Source organism: Eriocheir sinensis, chromosome 17 (genome assembly GCF_024679095.1).
Source record: "Eriocheir sinensis breed Jianghai 21 chromosome 17, ASM2467909v1, whole genome shotgun sequence".
In the NCBI taxonomy this organism is placed as follows: Eukaryota; Metazoa; Arthropoda; class Malacostraca; order Decapoda; family Varunidae; genus Eriocheir; species Eriocheir sinensis.
In genome coordinates this window covers 2,721,985-2,742,500 of record NC_066525.1, presented here as the reverse complement: position 1 = coordinate 2,742,500, position 20,516 = coordinate 2,721,985, and the positions used below count along the sequence as shown (strand labels likewise).

Sequence of the window (20,516 nt, the reverse complement as noted above, 5' to 3'; positions counted from 1 at the left end):
CCATGCTTGTTTTTTTGTCGTTTGTCTTTTCTTTTTGTTTCTTTCTTTTACTCCTTTTGTTTCTTCCTTTTTTTTTTCGTCTACTTTTCTATCTTTCTTCTGTCTCTTTTCATTCTATTCCTTTTTTACATATCTTTTACTTTTCTATCGTTTTCATTCTTATTTTCTAACTTTCTCTCTCTCTCTCTCTCTCTCTCTCTCTCTCTCTCTCTCTCTCTCTCTCTCTCTCTCTCTTTCACTAATAGCCTTCCTCTAAGTAACCTCGTATAGGGTTTCTTTCCATTAAAATTTTCCACGCATTTCTTTCTTATGTATTTCCTATGTAAAAATTTCTGTCTCTTTTCGTTCTCTAAAACCAATCTGTCTCTGCCTTTGTGCTTCCCTTTTCGGTCTTATCATCTTGCGTATTTTTTTTAGGCCTCGTATAATAATTTCTTTTATTTATTCACTGGCCTAAATTAGTTTCTCTTTCGTTTGTCCTCGTCACTTTTATCCCCGTTTTCTCACCTTTTTAATCATCCTATATCCTTTTTTTTTCTCTCTATCTCTCTGCGGTCCAAGTTGAAACCATTTTTGCACTTAGTTTTCCTATTTGTTTACTCATGCATCGTTTTTATCATCCTTTTAACTTCTCCTTCTAATTTCTTTTCCTATCCACTTAATTTATCGCTCGAATTATTCCTGTATTTGCGTTCACGTGTGTTCTTTTAAATCTTCATCTTCTCTTTCTCATCCTTGTACATTCTCATCTTTAATTCTTTTCTTTTCATCAGGGTTGCAAAAAATCATGATTAATTCTAATAATCTTCGAGCTCACCTGTACTGATTCTTGCATTTTCCACAGTGCTTTTCTCCAGACTGTATCAAATGATGGATGTAAGAGAACTGATGGGAGTGTACATAAGAAAAAAAGTACTGGGATGGGAAGTAAAATCATTAAATCCACCCTTGTAATCCACACTACATCGTCCCCTTTTCCACCCTTGCGATCCACACTACATCGTCCCCTTTTCCACCCTTGCGATCCACACTACATCGTCCCCTTTTCCACCCTTGCAATCCACACTTCATCGTCCCTTTTCCACCTTTGCAATCCACACTTCATCCTCCCAGTTTTTTGCCTCCGCGTTTGGCCTTGTTAGAAGAGCACCTGTTGGTCTTCTCGCTCGCTCTGGTCTCCCCGCGCGGCCTCGAGGCACGCCGATAGCCCGCCCACCCTTCCCGTCCCCTCCCCTCCCCTCTCCTTCCCATGCCTCCCTCCCACCTGCACTCTCACCCTCCCTCCCGCCCTTCCCGTCCCTCCCTCTTCGTGCCTGGAGAAGTTATTGAATTTCTTTTCTCTTTGTCTTCATGAGCTGGCTTCTCTCTCTCTCTCTCTCTCTCAAACACACAAAAACACAGTTAAAACGTATAAAAAAACAAATTGAGACAGAAAATAACAGGAAAGGTGGAAATTTGTAAAACTCTACGTAATTATACACCTAGATTTGCATACCTCCACCTACCTCGACCTCACTCACACACTCACTCACTCACTCACCCTCAACGTGTCTCTCTTCGTACAGTAACTCATTTCATCGGACCCCCCAAAAAACTCTACGGTACTGCCAAGCCACATTTACATACCTTTACCTAATGCATCAACTCACATACTCACCCTCAACGTGTCTCTCTCTCTCTCTTTGTGACATAACTCATTTCATCTGAGCCCCGCAGAAAATCTACGGTACTGTCAAGCCAAATTTACATATCCCCACCTAGTCCCTGGACCTCACACACTCCCTCACACCCTCAACTTCTCTCTCTGGATGCAGTAACTCATTTCACCCGATTCTATAAAGCCTCTCATTCCGCGCCGTAATTTAGGGATCAAAGAGAATTAACAGGACGCACAGAAAACTGGCTTATCATCAGTGGCAGTTGTAATAGCGACAGCAGTGCTAAATAAAGGAGCGGCGGCGTTAGCTTTGCACGTAGAGGCCAAACCAAAGCAGCAATTTCAGAAAGCCTTTGATGGGACGATTTAACGATTCTCAGTAACGTGGGAGAGAGAGAGAGAGAGAGAGAGAGAGAGAGAGAGAGAGAGAGAGAGAGAGAGAGAGAGAGAGAGAGATTATAATATCCTCCAATGATTATAATAATGAAACGATGAGATTCAAACTCTATAACTAGTTGATAATGAGATCCGAACGCACATGTTGGAAAATGAGAATATTATGACATCCTCAGAAGAAATGATGGTACGAATATGACCCCAAAAATATAATGAAAAAATGAGATTACTTAACTATGATACCCCCAATTCTAATAGATGAAAATATGATGCCCTTATATACAATGCAGTGAGAGTAAGATATGAAAGTAAGGAGTAGCTGTGAGTATGAGATCAAATATAATGATATGAGACTATGGCATCAAAAATAAAGAAACGCTCATGAAAACTCTCCCCCCGAAATTGACCCTCTTTTTTTTGTCCCACTCTTCTAAACTCTTTTATAGGGCCAGTGAAGTCATGGTATTCCCTGTTATATCAGACGATGCCCTCAAATATAATGAAATGAGACTTTGACATCAAAAATAAAGAAACGCTCATGAATACTCTCCCCCCGAAATTGACCCTCTTTTTTTTTTGTGTCAATCTTCTAAACTCTTTTATAGGGCCAGTGAAGTCATGGTATTCCCTGTTATATCAGACGATGCCCTCAAATATAATGAAATGAAAATGTGCTGAAAATAATGAGATGCGAATACGACACCTCGAAATACAATGAAGGAAAACAAACTCAACACCCGCAAGCTGCAATGAAGAACATCACAAAAGGCGGTGCATGATACTCTCAAATACGAATGAGCGAGGCTATAACATAAAGATAACGAGAAGAAACAAATATATCTCAAAATACAATGAAGAAAACACCAACTCAACGCCCTCACGCTACAACGCACACCATCACAAAGGCAGTTCATGATAACCTCAAATACTAATGAACGGGGCTACAACATCAAAATAACGAGAAGAAACAATAACATAATCTCAAAATACAAGAAGAAACCATAAACTCAACGCCCTGACGCTACAACACACACCATCACAAAGGCAGCTCATGATAACCTCAAAATACGAATGAGCGAGACACAACATCAAAATAACGAGAAGAAACAAATATATCATCTCAAAATACAATGAAGAAGAGCAAACACAACACCCTCAAGCTACAATGAAGAACGTCACAACGGCTATATTTTTTTACAGTGACGGAAGCAACTCAAAGGGAAAAAAAATAATAATGAAAAAAAAAAAAACGCTAATCATTGCCCCAATAAAAAAGAATTTAGAAAAGTGTACCCCCCGAAACGATGGTCAATTTCGGGAGGAGAGTATGCATACCCTTAAGTACAATGAAATGAGAATATAACAAAAATAACAAGAAAAAGCAAATATATCTCAAATTACAATGTAGAAAGCAGAAACTCAAAACCCTCAAGTTACAACACACATCATAACAAAAGCCTTACCTCGTCCCCCGTCACACAAGCCTTCCATCGTCTGCTCTGTTGCTGCGCCGAACGACAACCCAGCACGAGAGAGCGCTGTGCAGGGATCGTCAGGGCAGGCGGAGCGGCGCTGCTGTTTGCTTTCCCATGCAGAAATCTCCCCGCAAACACACCCATGGAAACCTGACCTAAACTTTACTCACAAAGGGCTGACCAAGGCCTTGACGTCAGCGATCCCGAGAGGTGAGGGAAAGAAGGCGAGAGGGAGAGAGAGAGAGAGGGAGAGAGAAGCCAGGGAAGGTGAGAAGCGCTGAAGCTGGTCGGGGAAGAGACGAAAACATGAACTAATTTTAGGAAGCGTCGGCGTGTATTCAGCTTGTCCTCTCAGACTCCACCGCAGTCTCGTATCCTTTTGTTAGTCTTTGTACAGCTATTTTCACGCTAACTTATTTTATGAATTGTCGGGGAAAGACGAAAACATTAACTTATTTTACTCAGTTTCATTGTGTGTGGAGGCTTGTTAACTCTGCACCATCCCACTTTTATCCCTGTTTATTCTTATTCCCTTTCTATTTATTCCTATTTATTTCCCTCCCACCTAGCTTGGTACTCTCTCTCTCTCTCTCTCTCTCTCTCTCTCTCTCTCTCTCTCTCTCTCTCTCTCTTCATCTACTACATCCTCCTCCTCTTTCTTCTCTCCTTCCTCCTCCTCCTCTTTCTCCTCCTCCTCCTCTTCCAGCACTCGACCGACATATTATTGTGTCACATTTATTTATTTTATGTTCGTTTAGCGGTCTTCTTGGAATTCGCCTCCTCTTACTCCTCTTTTACCCTCCTCTTTTCCTCCTCTTCCTTCTTCTTCATCTTTGCCTCCTCCTCCTCCTCTTCCTTCTTCATCTTTGCCTCTTCCTCTTCCTATGAACTACCCCTCTCTATCTCTCAGTAAGGTCAGGTCAGCCTTTTCTTCCTTTCCTCTTTTCTTCCTCTTCCTCTTTCTCCTTCGCCTCCTCCAGCTCCATTGGGTTGCTTTCCTCTTCCTCCTCCTCCTCCTCCTCCTCCTCCTCCTCGTTCTCGTCCAAACTTCCCTCTTCCTCTTCACTTCCCCTTCTCGGCGCTCCTAACTACTGCTTTCTCGCTCCCTCCCGCCCCCTTTTCTCTCTCTCTCTCTATCTATCTATCTATCTATCTATTTATCTCTTCTTTAACAATCTATCCTTCAGACCTCTTTCCAATCAGTGCCTACTCCTCTTCGTCCATTCTTTTCTTCCTTCTTTCTCTCATTCCCTCCTCATTCACTTGCCCTCCCTCTCCTTCTCCTCAACTGGGTTCGCTTCTCTTAAAGGCAATATCCGATCTGATCTTATTTCCTCTGGGTATCTATATGCAGTTCCATCCCTTTACCGAGCGTCAAGCAGGCAAGTAAGGTTTTAAGTCAAATCAGATTCTTAAACACACGCACATTTCACAGGGCTTTCGTTGGAGTTGTGGTGGGCATTTCCAGAGGTAGTTGTATGACCTCGTGTGTAGTTTGATCGTTCACAGGGCTTTCGTAGGAGTTGTGGTGGGCATTTCCAGAGGTAGTTTTATGACCCCATGTGTAGTTTGATCGTTCACAGGGCTTTCGTAGGAGTTGTGGTGGGCATTTCCAGAGGTAGTTTTATGACCCTTTGTGTAGTTTGATCGTTCACAGGGCTTTCGTGGGAGTTGTGGTGGGGATTTCCAGAGGTAGTTTTATGACCCTTTGTGTAGTTTGATCGTTCACAGGGCTTTCGTGGGAGTTGTGGTGGGGATTTCCAGAGATAGTTTTATGACCCTTTGTGTAGTTTGATCGTTCACAGGGCTTTCGTAGGAGTTGTGGTGGGCATTTCCAGAGGTAGTTTTATGACCCTTTGTGTAGTTTGATCGTTCACAGGGCTTTCGTGGGAGTTGTGGTGGGCATTTCCAGAGGTAGTTTTATGACCCCATTGGTAGTTTGATCGTTCACAGGGCTTTCGTAGGAGTTGTGGTGGGCATTTCCAGAGGTAGTTTTATGACCCCATTGGTAGTTTGATCGTTCACAGGGCTTTCGTAGGAGTTGTGGTGGGCATTTCCAGAGGTAGTTTTATGACCCTTTGTGTAGTTTGATCGTTCACAGGGCTTTCGTAGGAGTTGTGGTGGGCATTTCCATAGGTAGTTTTATGACCCCATGTGTACTTTGATCGTTCTACTGTGCCACAAACACTCATTAAAACCCGATTGATCTCCTTATCGGCCTTTGGAAACAGTTGATGTGAGAGCCAATAGCGTCTGAGGATACCGACCCAGGTTAGCGGGCGGCGTCAACAGGCTCGGTGAGGATATTAAAAGGAGAGGAAGGGAGGAAAGGAGAGAGAGGGAAAGAAAAGACGAGGCTGGAATAGAAAAGATAGGGAAGGGGAGAGGGTGGTAGGGTGGGTAGGGAAAAATGAGGAAAGAAAAGAAGAAAGAAAGAAAGGAAGGAATGCAATGAGGGATATTAAGAGAAGAGTAAGGGAGGGAGAGAGAGAGAGAGAGGGAGGAAAGGGAGGGCATGGAGTGACAGGGGAGTGGAGGAAAGATGAGAAAGGAGAAGGAAGGGGAGGTGAGGGCGGGGAGCGGGAGGAGAAAGTTAAAAAGAAGGAAGAAGGGAAGGAATGCAAGAACTGACGGAGGGGAAGAGGAGAAGAAAAGGGGAAGAGAAATACAGTTTTAAGGAGAGGAGAAGGAGAGGGAGGAAAAGAAAATAAGAAAGAAAGAAGGAAGGACAGAGAGAGAGAGAGAGAGAGAGAGAGAGAGAGAGAGAGAGAGAGAGAGAGAGAGAGAGAGAGAGAGAGAGAGAGAGAGAGAGAGAGAGAGAGAGAGAGAGAGAGAGAGAGAGAGAAAATAGCCAACACGTTTGAAATATTCTTGTAAGTCAAAGAAGAGGTCCCGCCCAGCTGCGCAACAAGGATTGGGCTGAAGGAAAATGCAAAGACAAGACTACAAGATATCGAAATATTGGAAGTGTTGCCAATATCGTCGAGGAAAGGGCTCGGGGGGGATGTCTCGAAATCTCAGTGGGTCAAATATATCTTAACCGCGGTGTGACTTTGAGAAATCTTTAGTTTAGAAATAGAACCGGGAAAACAGTGTATGGGAACCTTCTGTCACTTAGCGTTAACGAAATAGCAGCAAATGAAAAACGGAAAGATAGGGAATGAGAGGAAAAGGAGGAAAAAATGGGAAGAGGGGAAATAACAGAATGAAGGAAGGAAGGAATGGAAGAGGAGGAAAGAAGGGAAAGGAAAAGAAGAAGTGTAGAAAGGGAGAGGGAGGAGAGAAAATGAAAGGAGAGGGAAGGAAAGTATGGAAGAGGAGGCAGTGGGAGGGAGGAAAGAAGGGAGAGGAAGAGGAGGAGTGGAGAAAGGGAGAGGGAGGAGGGAAAATGAAAGGAGAGGGAAGGAAAGGATGGAAGAGGAGGAGGCAGATGGAGGAAGGAAAGAAGGAAGAGGAAAAAAATAAGTGGAGGAAGGGAGAGGGAAGAGAAAAGGAGAAGAGAGATATTAAAGAAGGGAGGAAGGAGAAGAAGAGGAGGCAGATGAAGGTAGGAAAGAAGGGAGAGAAAGAGGAGAACTGGAGAAAGGGAGAGGAAGGGAGAGAGAAGAGAAAAAGGGAAACTAGGGAGAAGGAAAGAATGGGAAACGCCACAGAGTCACATTCGGTAATATCAGAACCAGAGCAAAAAAAATAACACCGAGGTGACAATACCGTGATGTGATACGAATATAAACAAACAAAAATTAAGAACATGGGCCAGAACACGGAAAAAAATATATATGGTTCTTTTTTTCTTTTTTTTACTGTTAAGGAAGGAATTTTTTTACTGCTCAAGGGCAACAAAAACAGGCGTAAAAAAAAAGCCCACTAATCGCCGCTCCCACAAAGACAAAAGTGAAAAGTGGACAAAAGAGAGGTCAATTTCGGGTCTTGATTCACTCCTCTTGAAAGATATCGCAAAGAGAACCCCGAAGACACTATACAAAAACCTCTTACCATTTAGCATTCATGAAAAGCAGCAAAATGAGGAAGAAAGGAAAGAAAAGGAAGGGAGGGGGAAGAGCACACAGTCACATTGGCTCATCTAAATACAAATAGCCTAGCACGAAACTGTTGCAAAGTTCGGAAATATCAGAACCGAAAAACCTTTTACCATTTAGCATTCATGAAAATCAGCAAAATGAGGAAGAAAGGAAAGAAAAGGAAGGGAGGGGGAAGAGCACACAGTCACATAGGCTCATCTAAATACAAATACCCTTGCACGAAACTGTTGCAAAGTTCGGAAATATCTGAACCGAAAATACTCTTACCATTTAGCATTCATGAAAATCAGCAAAATGAGGAGGAAAGAAAAGAAAAGAAAGGGAAGGGGAAGAGCACACAGTCACATAGGCTCATCTAAATACAAATAGCCTAGCACGAAACAGTTGCAAAGTTCGGGAATGTCAGAACCGGACTAAAAATTAACCAATCTTGTTTGCAATGAGGAAACTGATGGAGACGTGATATTAGACTGACTGTGAATTGTATAGCTAGACATATATAGAAAGATAGATACATAGATAGATAAATAGATAGATAGATACATAGATAGACAGATAGAAGTTAAACCAAAGTCGGGGTCATACGCTATAGCTTCGCGTGGCCTCGGTGTTCATCTCCGTCGCCTTGCCCCAAAATACAGATAGATAGATAAAGAGGTAGATAGGGAGAGACAGGAAGGAAGGGTCACGTGAAGGAAGAAGTACATAAAAGGAAGCATTAAGTCTTGTATGAAAGGAAGGATGACGTAATGATTTGGGTCCACAAGTTGTCTGCGAAAAAAGAGAAGATCGATAATGGGTACAGAAGGCGGCGCCGGGAGTGAGGAAGAGAAAAAATAGAAGTGAGAGAGAGAGAGAGAACAAAAGAAAGAGAGAAAGCGATTAGCACGAGAGAAGGACGGAAAACAGTGTGAAAGGATAAAGGGATGAAAGAATAAATAGGAGTAGGAAGAAGAAGAAGAAGAAGAAGAAAAATGGTAAAAATGATAAATGGATATACAAGTAGACGATTAACTAGAGAGAGCAAAGTAATTCAGAGTTACCATAAATATCTCTTGTACTGAATATGATAACAAGAAGAATATAGATGCAAAAAAGAGTTATATAATGATGACAAAAAAAATATGAATGAGAAAAACGGTAAAAATTATAAATGGAAATACAAGTAGACGATTAACTAGAGAGAGCAAAGTAATACAGAGTGACCATAAATATCTCTTATACTGAATATGATGACAACACAGATAGGGATTACAAAAAGTGTTACATAATGGCGCATAGAGAAATATAGATGGAGGAATGTTAGTATAATATAATAGACAGAATACAAGCAGACAAATATATACGTGTTAGGAGAAATATATGAATGTGTTGCCATAGATAACTTGTGCTGAATATGGCAACAATGATATGGAAGGAAAAAATGGTTATATAATGGCACTAGCAAATGATTATCCGTCTAAATAGCGCGGATTTGAATGTCATGATCCACTTAGTATTTCATTACCATAAAATCAAGTAAACAATATGATCTCTCTCTCTCTCTCTCTCTCTCTCTCTCTCTCTCTCTCTCTCTCTCTCTCTCTCTCTCTCTCTAACAAAATAAAAACGGGAAAATGAAGTAATGTGTGTGTGTGTGTGTGTGTGTGTGTGTGTGTGTGTGTGTGTGTGTGTGTGTCAGAACTATGCGCAAAAAAAAAAAATGGAATGTGATGAATGGACTGACACACACACACACACACACACACACACACACACACACACACACACTCTGATCAGACAGCTAAACACCGCTCTTCCTCTGACCGTCCCACCGCCCCAGTCTTCTCGCCCTCCTCCTCTCATATAAATGCAAATGTGCTTGAGTCGACGAGAGAGAGAGAGAGAGAGAGAGAGAGAGAGAGAGAGAGAGAGAGAGAGAGAGAGAGAGAGAGAGAGAGAGAGAGAGAGAGAGAGAGAGAGAGAGAGAGAGAGAGAGAGAACACACACACACACACACACACACACACACACACACACACACACACACACACACACACCTTCCTTACTTTTTCTTTCTCATCTTTCTTTCTAATAACTTTCTTTCTTCTCTTGTTCTTCTTCTCTGTTCTTGTCTTCTTTTTCTCTCCCTCTCCTCCTCCTCCTTCTCCTCCTCCTCCTTTTCATCCTCCTTATCCTCCTCTTCCTTCTCTTTCCCTTTTTTTCCTCTTCTTCCTAAATCTTCTTGTTCCCCTTCTTCTCTTCTTCCTTTCTGTTAATTCTTTCTTCTCCTATCTCTATCATTATCCTCTCCTTCTCCTTCTCCTTCTCCTCCTCCACCTCCTCCTCCTCTTCCTCCTCCTCCTCCTCCTCCTCTTCCTTCTTCTCATCTATCTCCATCCTATTCAGCCTTTCATGTCTCCCTTCTTCTTCAACTTATCCATCCTCTTCCTCTTCCTCCTCTTCATCTCCTCCTCCTCCTCTTCTTCCATCTTAATTTTATATCTCTCTCCCTCTTTCTTATTCCTCCTCCTCCTCCTCCTCCTCATCTTTTTTTCAATCCTCCTTCCTCTCTTCCTACCTACCAAATGAATCCCTCTTCTTTTTCTTACTTATCATCATCTTCCTCTCCCTTCTCCCTCCTCCTCCTCCTCCTCCTCCTCCGTACGTGCCACCTGAGAATTTGGCAGAGATTCAGCCTCCCCCTCTTTGCCCATGACCCTCTCCTCAAGTGCTATTGGCTTTCAGAGGAGTTCTAGGTGAGACAAGGTTAGCTGAAGAGATTTCGAGAGGGTGGGAGAGAGTGGGACGGAGGGTGGGAGGGGGTGGAGGTAGGTGGAAGAGTGGGAGAGAGGGTGCGGGAGGAGGAGGAGGAGAGGGTGAGTAAGAGAGAGAGAGAGAGAGAGAGAGAGAGAGAGAGAGAGAGAGAGAGAGAGAGAGAGAGAGAGAGAGAGAGAGAGAGAGAGAGAGAGAGAGAGAGAGAGAAAAGAAAGAATGAATGAATGAATGGAGAAAGAAAGAAAGAAGGGAAAAACGAAAGACGAAAGAAAGAAAGAAGAAAAAATAAAAATAAATAAAATAAATAAAGAAAAGAAGATGAGAAATCAATCCAAGAAAACTGAGTACGTGGGTGAGAGACAAACAGACAGAAACAGAAATAGAGAGATAGATAAAGAGAAAGGCAGAGACAGAGATAGATAAGTAGAGAAAGACAGGCAGAGAAAGACAGACAGAGAAAGACACAGACAGACAGAAACAAAGATAGATAGATAGACAGAGAGGAAGACAGAGGCGTAGACAGATAGGTAGAGAAAGACAGGCAGAGAGAGACAGACAGACATAAAGACAAAGAAAGACACAGAGAGACAGAGGGAGGCGTGATAGAAGTCTCCCAATCATCACTGCTTCCCTGCACACCTTTCAGACTCACGCCTCTCTGTTTCCTGAGCTCAAGGTGGCCTCATTAACTTGCAGTAATTAGTGTCGCCCAGGTAAGAGGCTCGACCCACCTCACCTGTCCCTCTCACGACCCTTCATTTGCACCTTCACCAACGGGCTGTCTTTTTTTGGCGAACCTCGATTGTGTTCTTCTATTTTTACCTCGTCGTATATCTTGCTATAGTCTGACACGAATATGAAGTTAGTTAGTTGGTGTTTAATAAGTGTTTTACTGCTAGTTGGTCCACGGGTAAAAGGAAAAACCATTACACGTCAAGGTTACTTTATTGGCAGAAACATACAAAGGTCATTAGGATAGACGAAACACACAGAAGACGTGTTTGTGTGTATATACGTTTATGTGGATGTTGTGTAGTGTAAATGACATTGAAGTGTTGGTGTATGTGTGGAACAATATGTATAAGAGAACAATAGGAGACGGTGATAGGCTCACAACTCTGGGTAAGGACAGGACACAGGTAGCCGTAGCGAGTAGCGAGCATCGAGGTGGAGTGGAGGGAGTGGAGGTGTGGTGGTGTCTGTGACAACATCGGAAAGAAAAAAAAATCACGTCGTGTTAATGCTTATGATTCTTTGCCATTATTCTAAAAAGCGACATATTCATAGCACAATATACATTTATCATATTTATTCATTCGTGTACTATAAAGAAGAACCTGAATAAAAGAAAAAAAATATAGAGAAGACAGTTCTGAGGGTCGGAAAATCTAGAATGAAAAAAAGAAAAATTGAATGTATATGATTCTTTGCCATTGTTCTAAAAAGCGACATTCATAGCACAATATACATTTATCATATATATTCATGAACTATAAAGAACAACCTGAATAAAAGAAGAAAAACAAATATAGAGGGTCGGAAGAGCTACAATGAAAAAAGAAAAATTATAGAAAGACCCAAGTGGTTAGTCTAAGGGTCGTCAGAGAGATCCAGTTAGCAGGCGCAGAGGGCAAAGGAAAAGGAGCCCCGTCGCTGCTGAGGTCTGAGGTTCGCCGGGGAATATTCCAAGGCTGAATGTGTCCTGTAATTGCCTGGCGCGGTGTTCAAGTGACCGTGATGGGAGGAGGAGGGAAGGAGGGAAGGAGCTGTGATTGGACCCGTGCCTCGTGTACTGCGGACGACGGGAGCGCTGTGTGACTGTGTGAGGTGGAGGAATGAATGGGAAGGAAGGAAGAGGTGGAGGAGCAGGAAGGAAAGACATGTGAGGAGACAGGAAAGAAGGAAGAAATAAAGGAGATGAATGGAGAGCTGGCAAACTATATGAGGTAGAGGAATGAATGGGAAGGGAAAAGGAGGTGAAAGAAGGAGATAAAGAAAGACATGTAAGGAGACAGGAAAGAAGGAAGAAATAAAGGAGAGGAAAGGAGAGCTAGACGATTGTGTAAGGTGGAGGAATGAGTGGGAAGGAAAGAGTAGATGACGTAATAGGAAAGAAAGACGTGTGAGAAACTGAGAAGGCAGGAAAGAAGGAAGGGAAAGGGAGAGGAAAGGAGAGCTGGGCGATTGTGTGAGGTACAGGAAAGAGTGGGAAGACAGGAGGAAGTTAAATATTAGTAAAGAAAGACGGGTGAGGAGGCAGGGAGGAACAATTAAAACAGACATCGCGTAGAGAGACCTTAGTGTTTACATGAGAAGAAAAAAAGAAGCATATGGAAAACAAGGAGAGGAGTAGAGAGGAATGGTACACAGGGGGCATGATCCTCTCAGACGCATATAGAATCATCTCAAAAAGGAAGCTGCGAGGGAAAGGTCGTGGTGTCAGAGAGAGAAGCGAGTGGATGCTGTGCTCCGCCGGGTCGCATTCCGTACCCTTTATAGTGTTCCCAGGGATGGCGAGATGGCTTCGTACCGCCGTCAGGAAGAGACTAAGAGCAGTGTATACGGCTCTTTGGGGTGCGTGGCGCGGTGCTTCCCGACGACTTTTTCTCCGTCTGCAAATTAGTATGATGGTGATGATGTGGTTGTAGTAGTAATAGTAGTAGTAGTAGTAGTAGTAGTAGTAGTAGTAGTAGTAGAAGTAGTAGTAATAGTAGTAGTAGTAGTAGTAGTAGTAGGTAATAAAGTTAGGGGTATATAGTTTCGGGGCGTTTAGGGCCATACAGTTTAGGGACGCTGTAGTTACGCGTTGCCTCAGTCCTCATCTCCGTCACATTAGCCCTTGAACTTACGATGGGAAAGAAAACAATGAGGGAAAATACATACCTACACATATTTGAAAAGAAAGACAAAAAAGTGAGATATTGGTTTTGATCGTATGCAAAAGAGGACTCTGTGACCGACGTTAAGGGATTGAAACCCGACAACTAATCTTCCTGGTGACCCTTGTAAATATGTACCCGTTAAAATCCTAAAGAGTGCGGTAAAGGTGCGGTAGCGAGAGGAGTAGCCTATACCAAGACGCCTCTCCATCCGAAACACTCAAACAGACCTCACTTTTGGCTACTCCACTCTACTTTCTTTTATGGGAGTGGTACTAAGGGGCTTTTTGTTGTTGTTGTTGTTGTTGTTGTTGTTTTAGTTTTGCCCTTGAGCTGCTTTGTTTACCGTGAAAAAAAAAAGGAAGATAAACACGATAATGAATACAGAATCGTGCCAGAGAGAAAATACGGGACTCAACAACTCTTTTATTCCTTTTCCCGCACCGCCTTTCATGCATACTCTCAACACGTGCAACAACAAAACAAACAAAAAACAAACTTTGCATCAGAACAAAAACAACAAAAAAACGGGAAACTCGATATAAAAGAAACTGCCGGAGAAAAGTAGTCCTTGAAGTTTCCTTTTTTGAAGAAACCGAGGAAGGAAAACAAAGTGGGAGGAAGGGAGTGGAGGGTAGGAGGGAGGGAGGGAGTGGAGGGTAGGAGGGAGATAGGGAGGAAAGGAGTGTTGAAGAGAAGAAAGTAGTGGAGTTTTGGAGGGAGAGAAGGAGTGGAAGAGAGTGGATGATTGAAGGGAGGTAATGAGTGGAGTTTCGGAAGGAAGGAAGGGAGAGAGGGAAAGGGAGTGGATGGCAGGAGGAAGGAGAGAGGAAGGGGAGGAGAGAGGGTGGGAGAGACGGTTTGGAGGAAGGAGAGAGGAAATGGAGGAAAGAACTGGAGGGAGGGAGAGAAGGTTTGGAGGCTTGGGGTGGAGAATGGAGGAAGGAAGGGAGTGGATGGAGAGAAGGAGGGAGTGGAGTGTTGGAGGGAAGGAAAATATGAATGGAGAAAGAGACGGAAGGAATGATTGAAGATTTTGGAGTGGAAAGAGAGAGAGAGAGAGAGAGAGAGAGAGAGAGAGAGAGAGAGAGAGAGAGAGAGAGAGAGAGAGAGAGAGAGAGAGAGAGAGAGAGAGAGAGAGCGAGAGAGAGAGAGAGAGAGAGAGAGAGAGAGAGAGAGAGAGAGAGAGAGAGAGAGAGAGAGAGAGAGAGAGAGAGAGAGAGAGAGAGAGAGAGAGAGAGAGAGAGAGAGAGAGAGAGAGAGAGAGAGAGAGAGAGAGAGAGAGAGAGAGAGAGAGAGAGAGAGAGAGAGAGAGAGAGAGAGAGAGAGAGAGAGAGAGAGAGAGAGAGAGAGAGAGAGAGAGAGAGAGAGAAAAAAAAAAAAAAAAAAAAAAAAAAAAAAAAAAAAAAAAAAAAAAAAAAACAAGGATGATATTTTTTTTCTTTTTGCAACACACACAAAAATAAATAAACAAATAAAATAAAATAAATAAGAAAAAAAAAACAAAGAACAAAATGGCGATGTGAGAATTGTGGAAAGTTTTGTATCATTCATATATATTTTTTTTTATCGCTCTTTTTCTTCCCCTTTGCTGTGTGTGTGTGTGTGTGTGTGTGTGTGTGTGTGTGTGTGTGTGTGTGTGTGTGTGTGTGTGTGTGTGACAAAGCGGAACTATTACCTGATTCTTTTAATTAATTGTATTTTTATGGAATCAACTCACCTTTTAAAACAATTACAACCTATAATTAATGTATGACCTTGGCACACTAATTATCCCGGCAAAGCTTTCTATTGATGTATTATTCTGTTTGTGAAGTCGAGTCCCTTTATATTATTACTTTCTATCATCTTTAGGAGCAGCGAGTAGCGGGCTTTTTTTATTATTATCGTTTCCTTTTCTGTGTGCCCTTGAGCTGTCTCCTTTGTTGTAAAAAAAAGAAAAATCTGTATTATGTTATCGTGATTTTCTTCCATACGTAAAAGTTATATATAGGATCTCAAAGGCAAGCTCCTATATTTCCATTGGCTAAAAAGCTTCCTATTGATTCTATTGCTATGTTTGTGGAGTCGAATTCCACTACATTATTGCTCTTCTGTTATCTGTATTGTGTTCTCGTGATTTTCTTCCATACGTAAAAGTTATATATAGGATCTCAAAAGCAAGCTCCTATATTTCCATTGGCTAAAAAGCTTCCTATTGATCTATTGCTCTGTTTGTGGGGTCGAATTCCACTACTTAATTACTCTTTTGTCATCTCTATTGTGTTCTCGTTATGTCATTCTTCCATGGGTAAAAGTTACGTTAGGTCTCAAAACAATCTTCTACATTATCTGTTTTCTGTATTATCTCTATTGTGGTCTCGTTATGTCATTCTTCCATGAGTAAAAGTTATATATAAGATCACAAACACCAATAATCTATATTTCCATTGGCTTAAAAGATACTGACCTAAGCTTTCGTCTCTTGGTGATGGTGATAGCTTCCTCACACCATGCAAAAATTAAACATAACCTTCATCCTCGTCATCCTCGTTCCTCTACCTCTTCTTTGATCCTCCTCTTCCTCACCATCCGTCTCTTCTCTTCAATAAGAATGCGTGTGTGTATTTACTTAGTTGTGGCATACGGGAAAGGCCCTATGATCGCATTGCCCCGTCTCTGTATCTCCTGTTATCCAATTTGGCCTTGAATTTGTGTGAAGGGGGAGACGCCAGTGCAGAAAACAGGCTGCCTCCTCCTCCTCATCCATTCCCTTCACAGCTAACCAATAATCGTACCCTTGTTGTCTTACTCCATAGACTAAGCTAGGATGGGAAGGGAAGGGAAGAAGGAGAAGGAAGAAGGAGGAGGAGAGAAGGAAGGAGAGGAGAAGAGGAAGAGCACCATGATCTTACACTAGTCTTAATTACTCCATAGACTAAGAGCAAACCAAGCTAGGGACGGGAAGGGAAGGGAAGGGAAGGAGGAGCAAGAAGGCAGTGAAGAAGGGTGAGGAGAGAGAAGGAAGGAGAGGAGAAGGGGAAGAGGAAGAGCATGATCTTACTCTAGTCGTAACTCTTACTCCATAGAAAAGGAAAGGGAAGGAGGAAAACGGAAGTAAAGAAGAAAGAGAAGAGGAGGAGCAGGAGGAGGAGGAGGAGGACCATTCAGTATAAAGGGTACCATGAAGTCTTTGAGGGCACACCGTGGATCGAAGACTGGCTAAGGGGGGGGCGGGAGGAAGGGGGAAGGGAGAGGTGTGCGCGGGGCTGGTTAGGTTAGGTCAAGGCTTTTTAAGAGGGAGAAGGTCTTGGTTAGGGTGAGGGAAGGGTACGGGACTAGAAGCGACCACCACCACCAAAACAACAACAACAACAACAACAACAACAACTACTACTACTACTACTACTACTGCTACTCCTTCTAATAATAATAATAATAATAATAATACAAGAAGCTAGTGAAGGTGGAGAAAGATAGAAATAGATAGAAAAAGATTGAGAAAGAAAGAAAGTATGAATGAATGAAACAAGGAAGGAAGAAAAGAAGGAAGGAAAGAAAGATAATTAAAGAAAAAGAAAGATAAAGAAATGCAGGAGAAGTGAGTAACTGGGTGAGAGAGAGAGAGAGAGAGAGAGAGAGAGAGAGAGAGAGAGAGAGAGAGAGAGAGAGAGAGAGAGAGAGAGAGAGAGAGATTGATGGCAGTGGTGGTGGCAGAAGTAAAAAAAAAAAAAATGAAGGCTTATTAATCATAGTACGAAAAAAAAAATGAACTGACGTAGAGGACTGTAGTCTGATTAGTGCCTTTGTATGTGTGTATGTGTGTGTGTGTGTGTGTGTGTGTGTGTGTGTGTGTGTGTGTGTGTGTGTGTGTGTGTGCGTGGAACGGTCACATTTGTCTATTTCAACATGATTGGCGAAAACGGAATGATGTATGAGAGGGCGTCCATTAGTTTGTCAGGGATCGTTGTTTCTATCCATCTATCTGTACCTCTCTGTCTCTATCTATCTATCTATCTTCACTTTCTTCTTTTTCCCCTATTTAGTTTTCATCTACGTTCCTGCCTTCGTCCTTTTTCGTTTTTTTTTATTAATTTATCTGTTTTATCTATCAATCCATATTTGTTTACCTATTTATCTATCTATCTATCTCTTTATTTGTTCTATTCGCTTTCCTCTCTATCCCCAAACTCACTCACTTGTATTTCTTTCCTTTACTTACGACTAACATTCTTGCCTCTCTTCTTTTTATTTCTGTTTATCTATCTATCTATCTATCTATCTATCTATCTATCTATCTATCTATCTTTCCTATTTGCCTTCTCAAAGTATTTCTTCTAGTTACTCACAGTCATTCACCTTCGACTTCGTTCCAGCCTTCGTTCTTTCTATATTCATCTTTCTCCATCAATCTAGCTATTTTTCATGTTCTCTCCCTCTCTCCTTCTTTCTCCTCTAACCTTTCTTCTCAGTCCATTACTTCTTCACCTAAACTCAATCATCTTCATTCATTTTCTCCTCTTCCAACTCACATTCTCTTCTTTTTTTATCAAGCTTCGTCTCTCCATCTTACATCTTCTCTTTTTATTTCTCTCTTTCTCTCTCTTTGTCCATCTCTATCCCTGTCTTATTCGTTTTCCTCGTATTTCTTCACCTAAAAACTCCCTTAATTGCATTCCTTCACTTTTTACTAACTTTCCTTTTTCTCAAGCTTCGTTTCTCCATCTTTCATCTCTATTCATCTCTCTATCGCTATTTGTCCATCTCTCTCCCTGTCCTATTTGCTTTCCTCGTATTTCTTTACCTAAAAACTCCCTTACTCCTATTCCTTTACTTTTTACTAACTTTCTCTTTTCTCTCAAGCTTCATTTCTCCATCTTTCATCTCTATTCATCTCTCTATCGCTATTTGTCCATCTCTCTCCCTGTCTTATTCGCTTTCCTCGTATTTCTTTACCTAAAAACTCCCTTACTCTTATTTCTTCACTTTTTACTAACTTTCTCTTTTTTCTCAAGCTTCATCTCTCGATCTTGTATCTTTACTCATCTCTCTTTATCTCTATCTCTCTATCACTCATATTCGTTATCCTCGCATTCCCTTATTTCCTCACCCAAAGACTCCCTTACATTCCTTCACTTTCAACTAACATTCTCCCCCTTTTTCCCATTGCAAGCTTCGGCTCTCCGTCTTACTCCTCAACCACGATCGTTTTCCCGCGGGCGACATAACCTGCTTGCGATTAGCTGTAATTGGAGCCTCGCCGGGGACCATTAGCGGATCAATTAGCAGGGAGAGAGAGACGCAAGGGAGAGATGGAGTGCCGTAAGGATTGGGGAAGGAGAGGAGAGGGGAGGAGGAGGAGGAGCGTTGTCGAAGATGTGGTTGTTAAGTTCCTTTTTAGATTAGGTTTGGTTTCGTGTTTTCTGTCTTTCTTTCTCTTTCTTCCTTGTGTTTTGCGGTCGTGTTTTAATGTGGGCGTTTGTGGTATTCTTGTTTTCCTTTCTTCTCCTTTTCTCTGTCGATCTTTATCTCTCTCCCTTTTAGATTGGGTTCTTTTCTTCTTCTGTCATTCTTTCTTGTTGTCTGTAATGGCGGTCTTGTTATCTTATGTTTTTCTTGTGGTTTATGATATTCTTCTTATCCTTCTTTCTCCTAACTATCCAACCATCTAACATTACTTCCCTCCTTTAACACAGCATATAAAAGTGTTACCCCTTCTTCCCATTCTCACACGCTAACTTTACTTCCCTTCTTCAACACAGCATATAAAAGTGTTACCCCTTCTTCCCATTCTCACACGCTAACTTTACTTCCCTTCTTCAACACAGCATATAAAAGTGTTACCCCTTCGTCCCATTCTCACACGCTAACTTTACTTCCCTTCTTCAACACAGCATATAAAAGTGTTACCCCTTCTTCCCATTCTCACACGCTAACTTTACTTCCCTTCTTCAACACAGCATATAAAAGTGTTACCCCTTCTTCCCATTCTCACACGCTATCCAACTTATTACTCTTAACTCAGTATATGAAAGATGGTTGTGTTACCCCCTCGCTCCGTTTTCACACGTCCCTCTCTCCGTAGATTCGTTGTGTGGCAGCTGCAGGATCCCGGAGACGCTGTTCGCCATCTTCTTCTGGCTCGGCTACTTCAACTCCTGCCTCAACCCCTTCATCTACGCCTGCACGTCGAGGGAGTTCAAGCGAGCCTTCAAGAGGATACTCTGTCGCGGGCGGGGACGAGGACGCCGTTCCCTCAATCACACAACCTTCCATTCCGCCATCTGGAGAAGGGACGGAGGACTCAGCCCGAATCCTGCCAGCCGGGGTATCGAGGGCCTTCTAGCGACCACCATGCCCCTAGCTGACCCTTGTGGTGCCGTCTGGAAGGCCCCTAAAGCACTAGAAGACCCGGGCTGTGAATGTGTGTCTGTGGCGTCCATTGTGAACTGACCAGTGACAACCTCGGAAACGTAATGCCAAGACGTGACTGTTGACCCTTGTGGCGCTGTCTGGAAGGCCCCTAAAGCACTAGAAGACCCGGGCTGTGAATGAGTGTCCGTGGTGTCCATTGTGAACTGACCTGTGAATTGACCAACGACGCAAACAAGCTCGGAAACGTAATTCCAAGACGTGACTGTTGACCCTTGTGGCGCTGTCTGGAAGGCCCCTAAAGCACTAGAAGACCCGGGCTGTGAATGTGTGTCTGTGGCGTCTATTGTGAACTGACCTGTGAATTGACCAATGACGGAGACAAGCTCGGAAACGTAATTCCAAGACGTGAATCCTGACCCCTGTGGCGCATTCTAGAAGGCCCTTAAAGCACTAGAAGACCCGGGCTGTGAATGCGCATCCGTGACAACTATCGTAAACTAAGCTGTGAGTGAGTGATTACCCGCGACGCAGACAATCCCGGAAACCTTATGCCAAGACGTGACTGCTCTGTAACATATTCTTAAGTAGGATTCTCCCTTTGTTTCCGTGTTATGTATGTCCGTTACACTCAGGGGAGGGCGGGCTCACGGGGGGAGTGAGCCTAAGGGACCCTGACTAAGGCTTTAAGACCGCCGGTGTGGTGACTCGCTTACACTCGGCGACTCTCAGTGTGACAGCGCAATCGTACCTTATAATTAGATGAGTTTTAGTCCTCAGTGTATTGGGGGAGGCGGGGGAGGAAGAGAGAGGACGCAGGAGAGGGGGAAGGTTCATGTTTTGTTCGACTTTGCACTTAAAATTGTCTCTATCTCTGTCTCGACGCACTGTTCTCGGTATTAACTTAGTGTTCGGTGATGTCATTCTTTAAATAGACATATATACCTCAATACTGACT

General features: G+C 42.7%; 1 protein-coding gene across 1 annotated transcript in view; it reads left to right on the top strand.

The window, feature by feature from the left end:
- Positions 1-19,769, top strand: part of LOC126999766 (alpha-1A adrenergic receptor-like) — a 73,577-nt gene extending 53,808 nt beyond the window's left edge. The window contains exon 2 of the mRNA XM_050862629.1: positions 19,272-19,769. Coding sequence (XP_050718586.1) covers positions 19,272-19,639 — 368 coding nt within the window. The 3' untranslated portion in view covers positions 19,640-19,769. The remainder of the gene's footprint in view (positions 1-19,271) is intronic.
- The last annotated feature ends 747 nt before the right edge of the window (positions 19,770-20,516 follow it).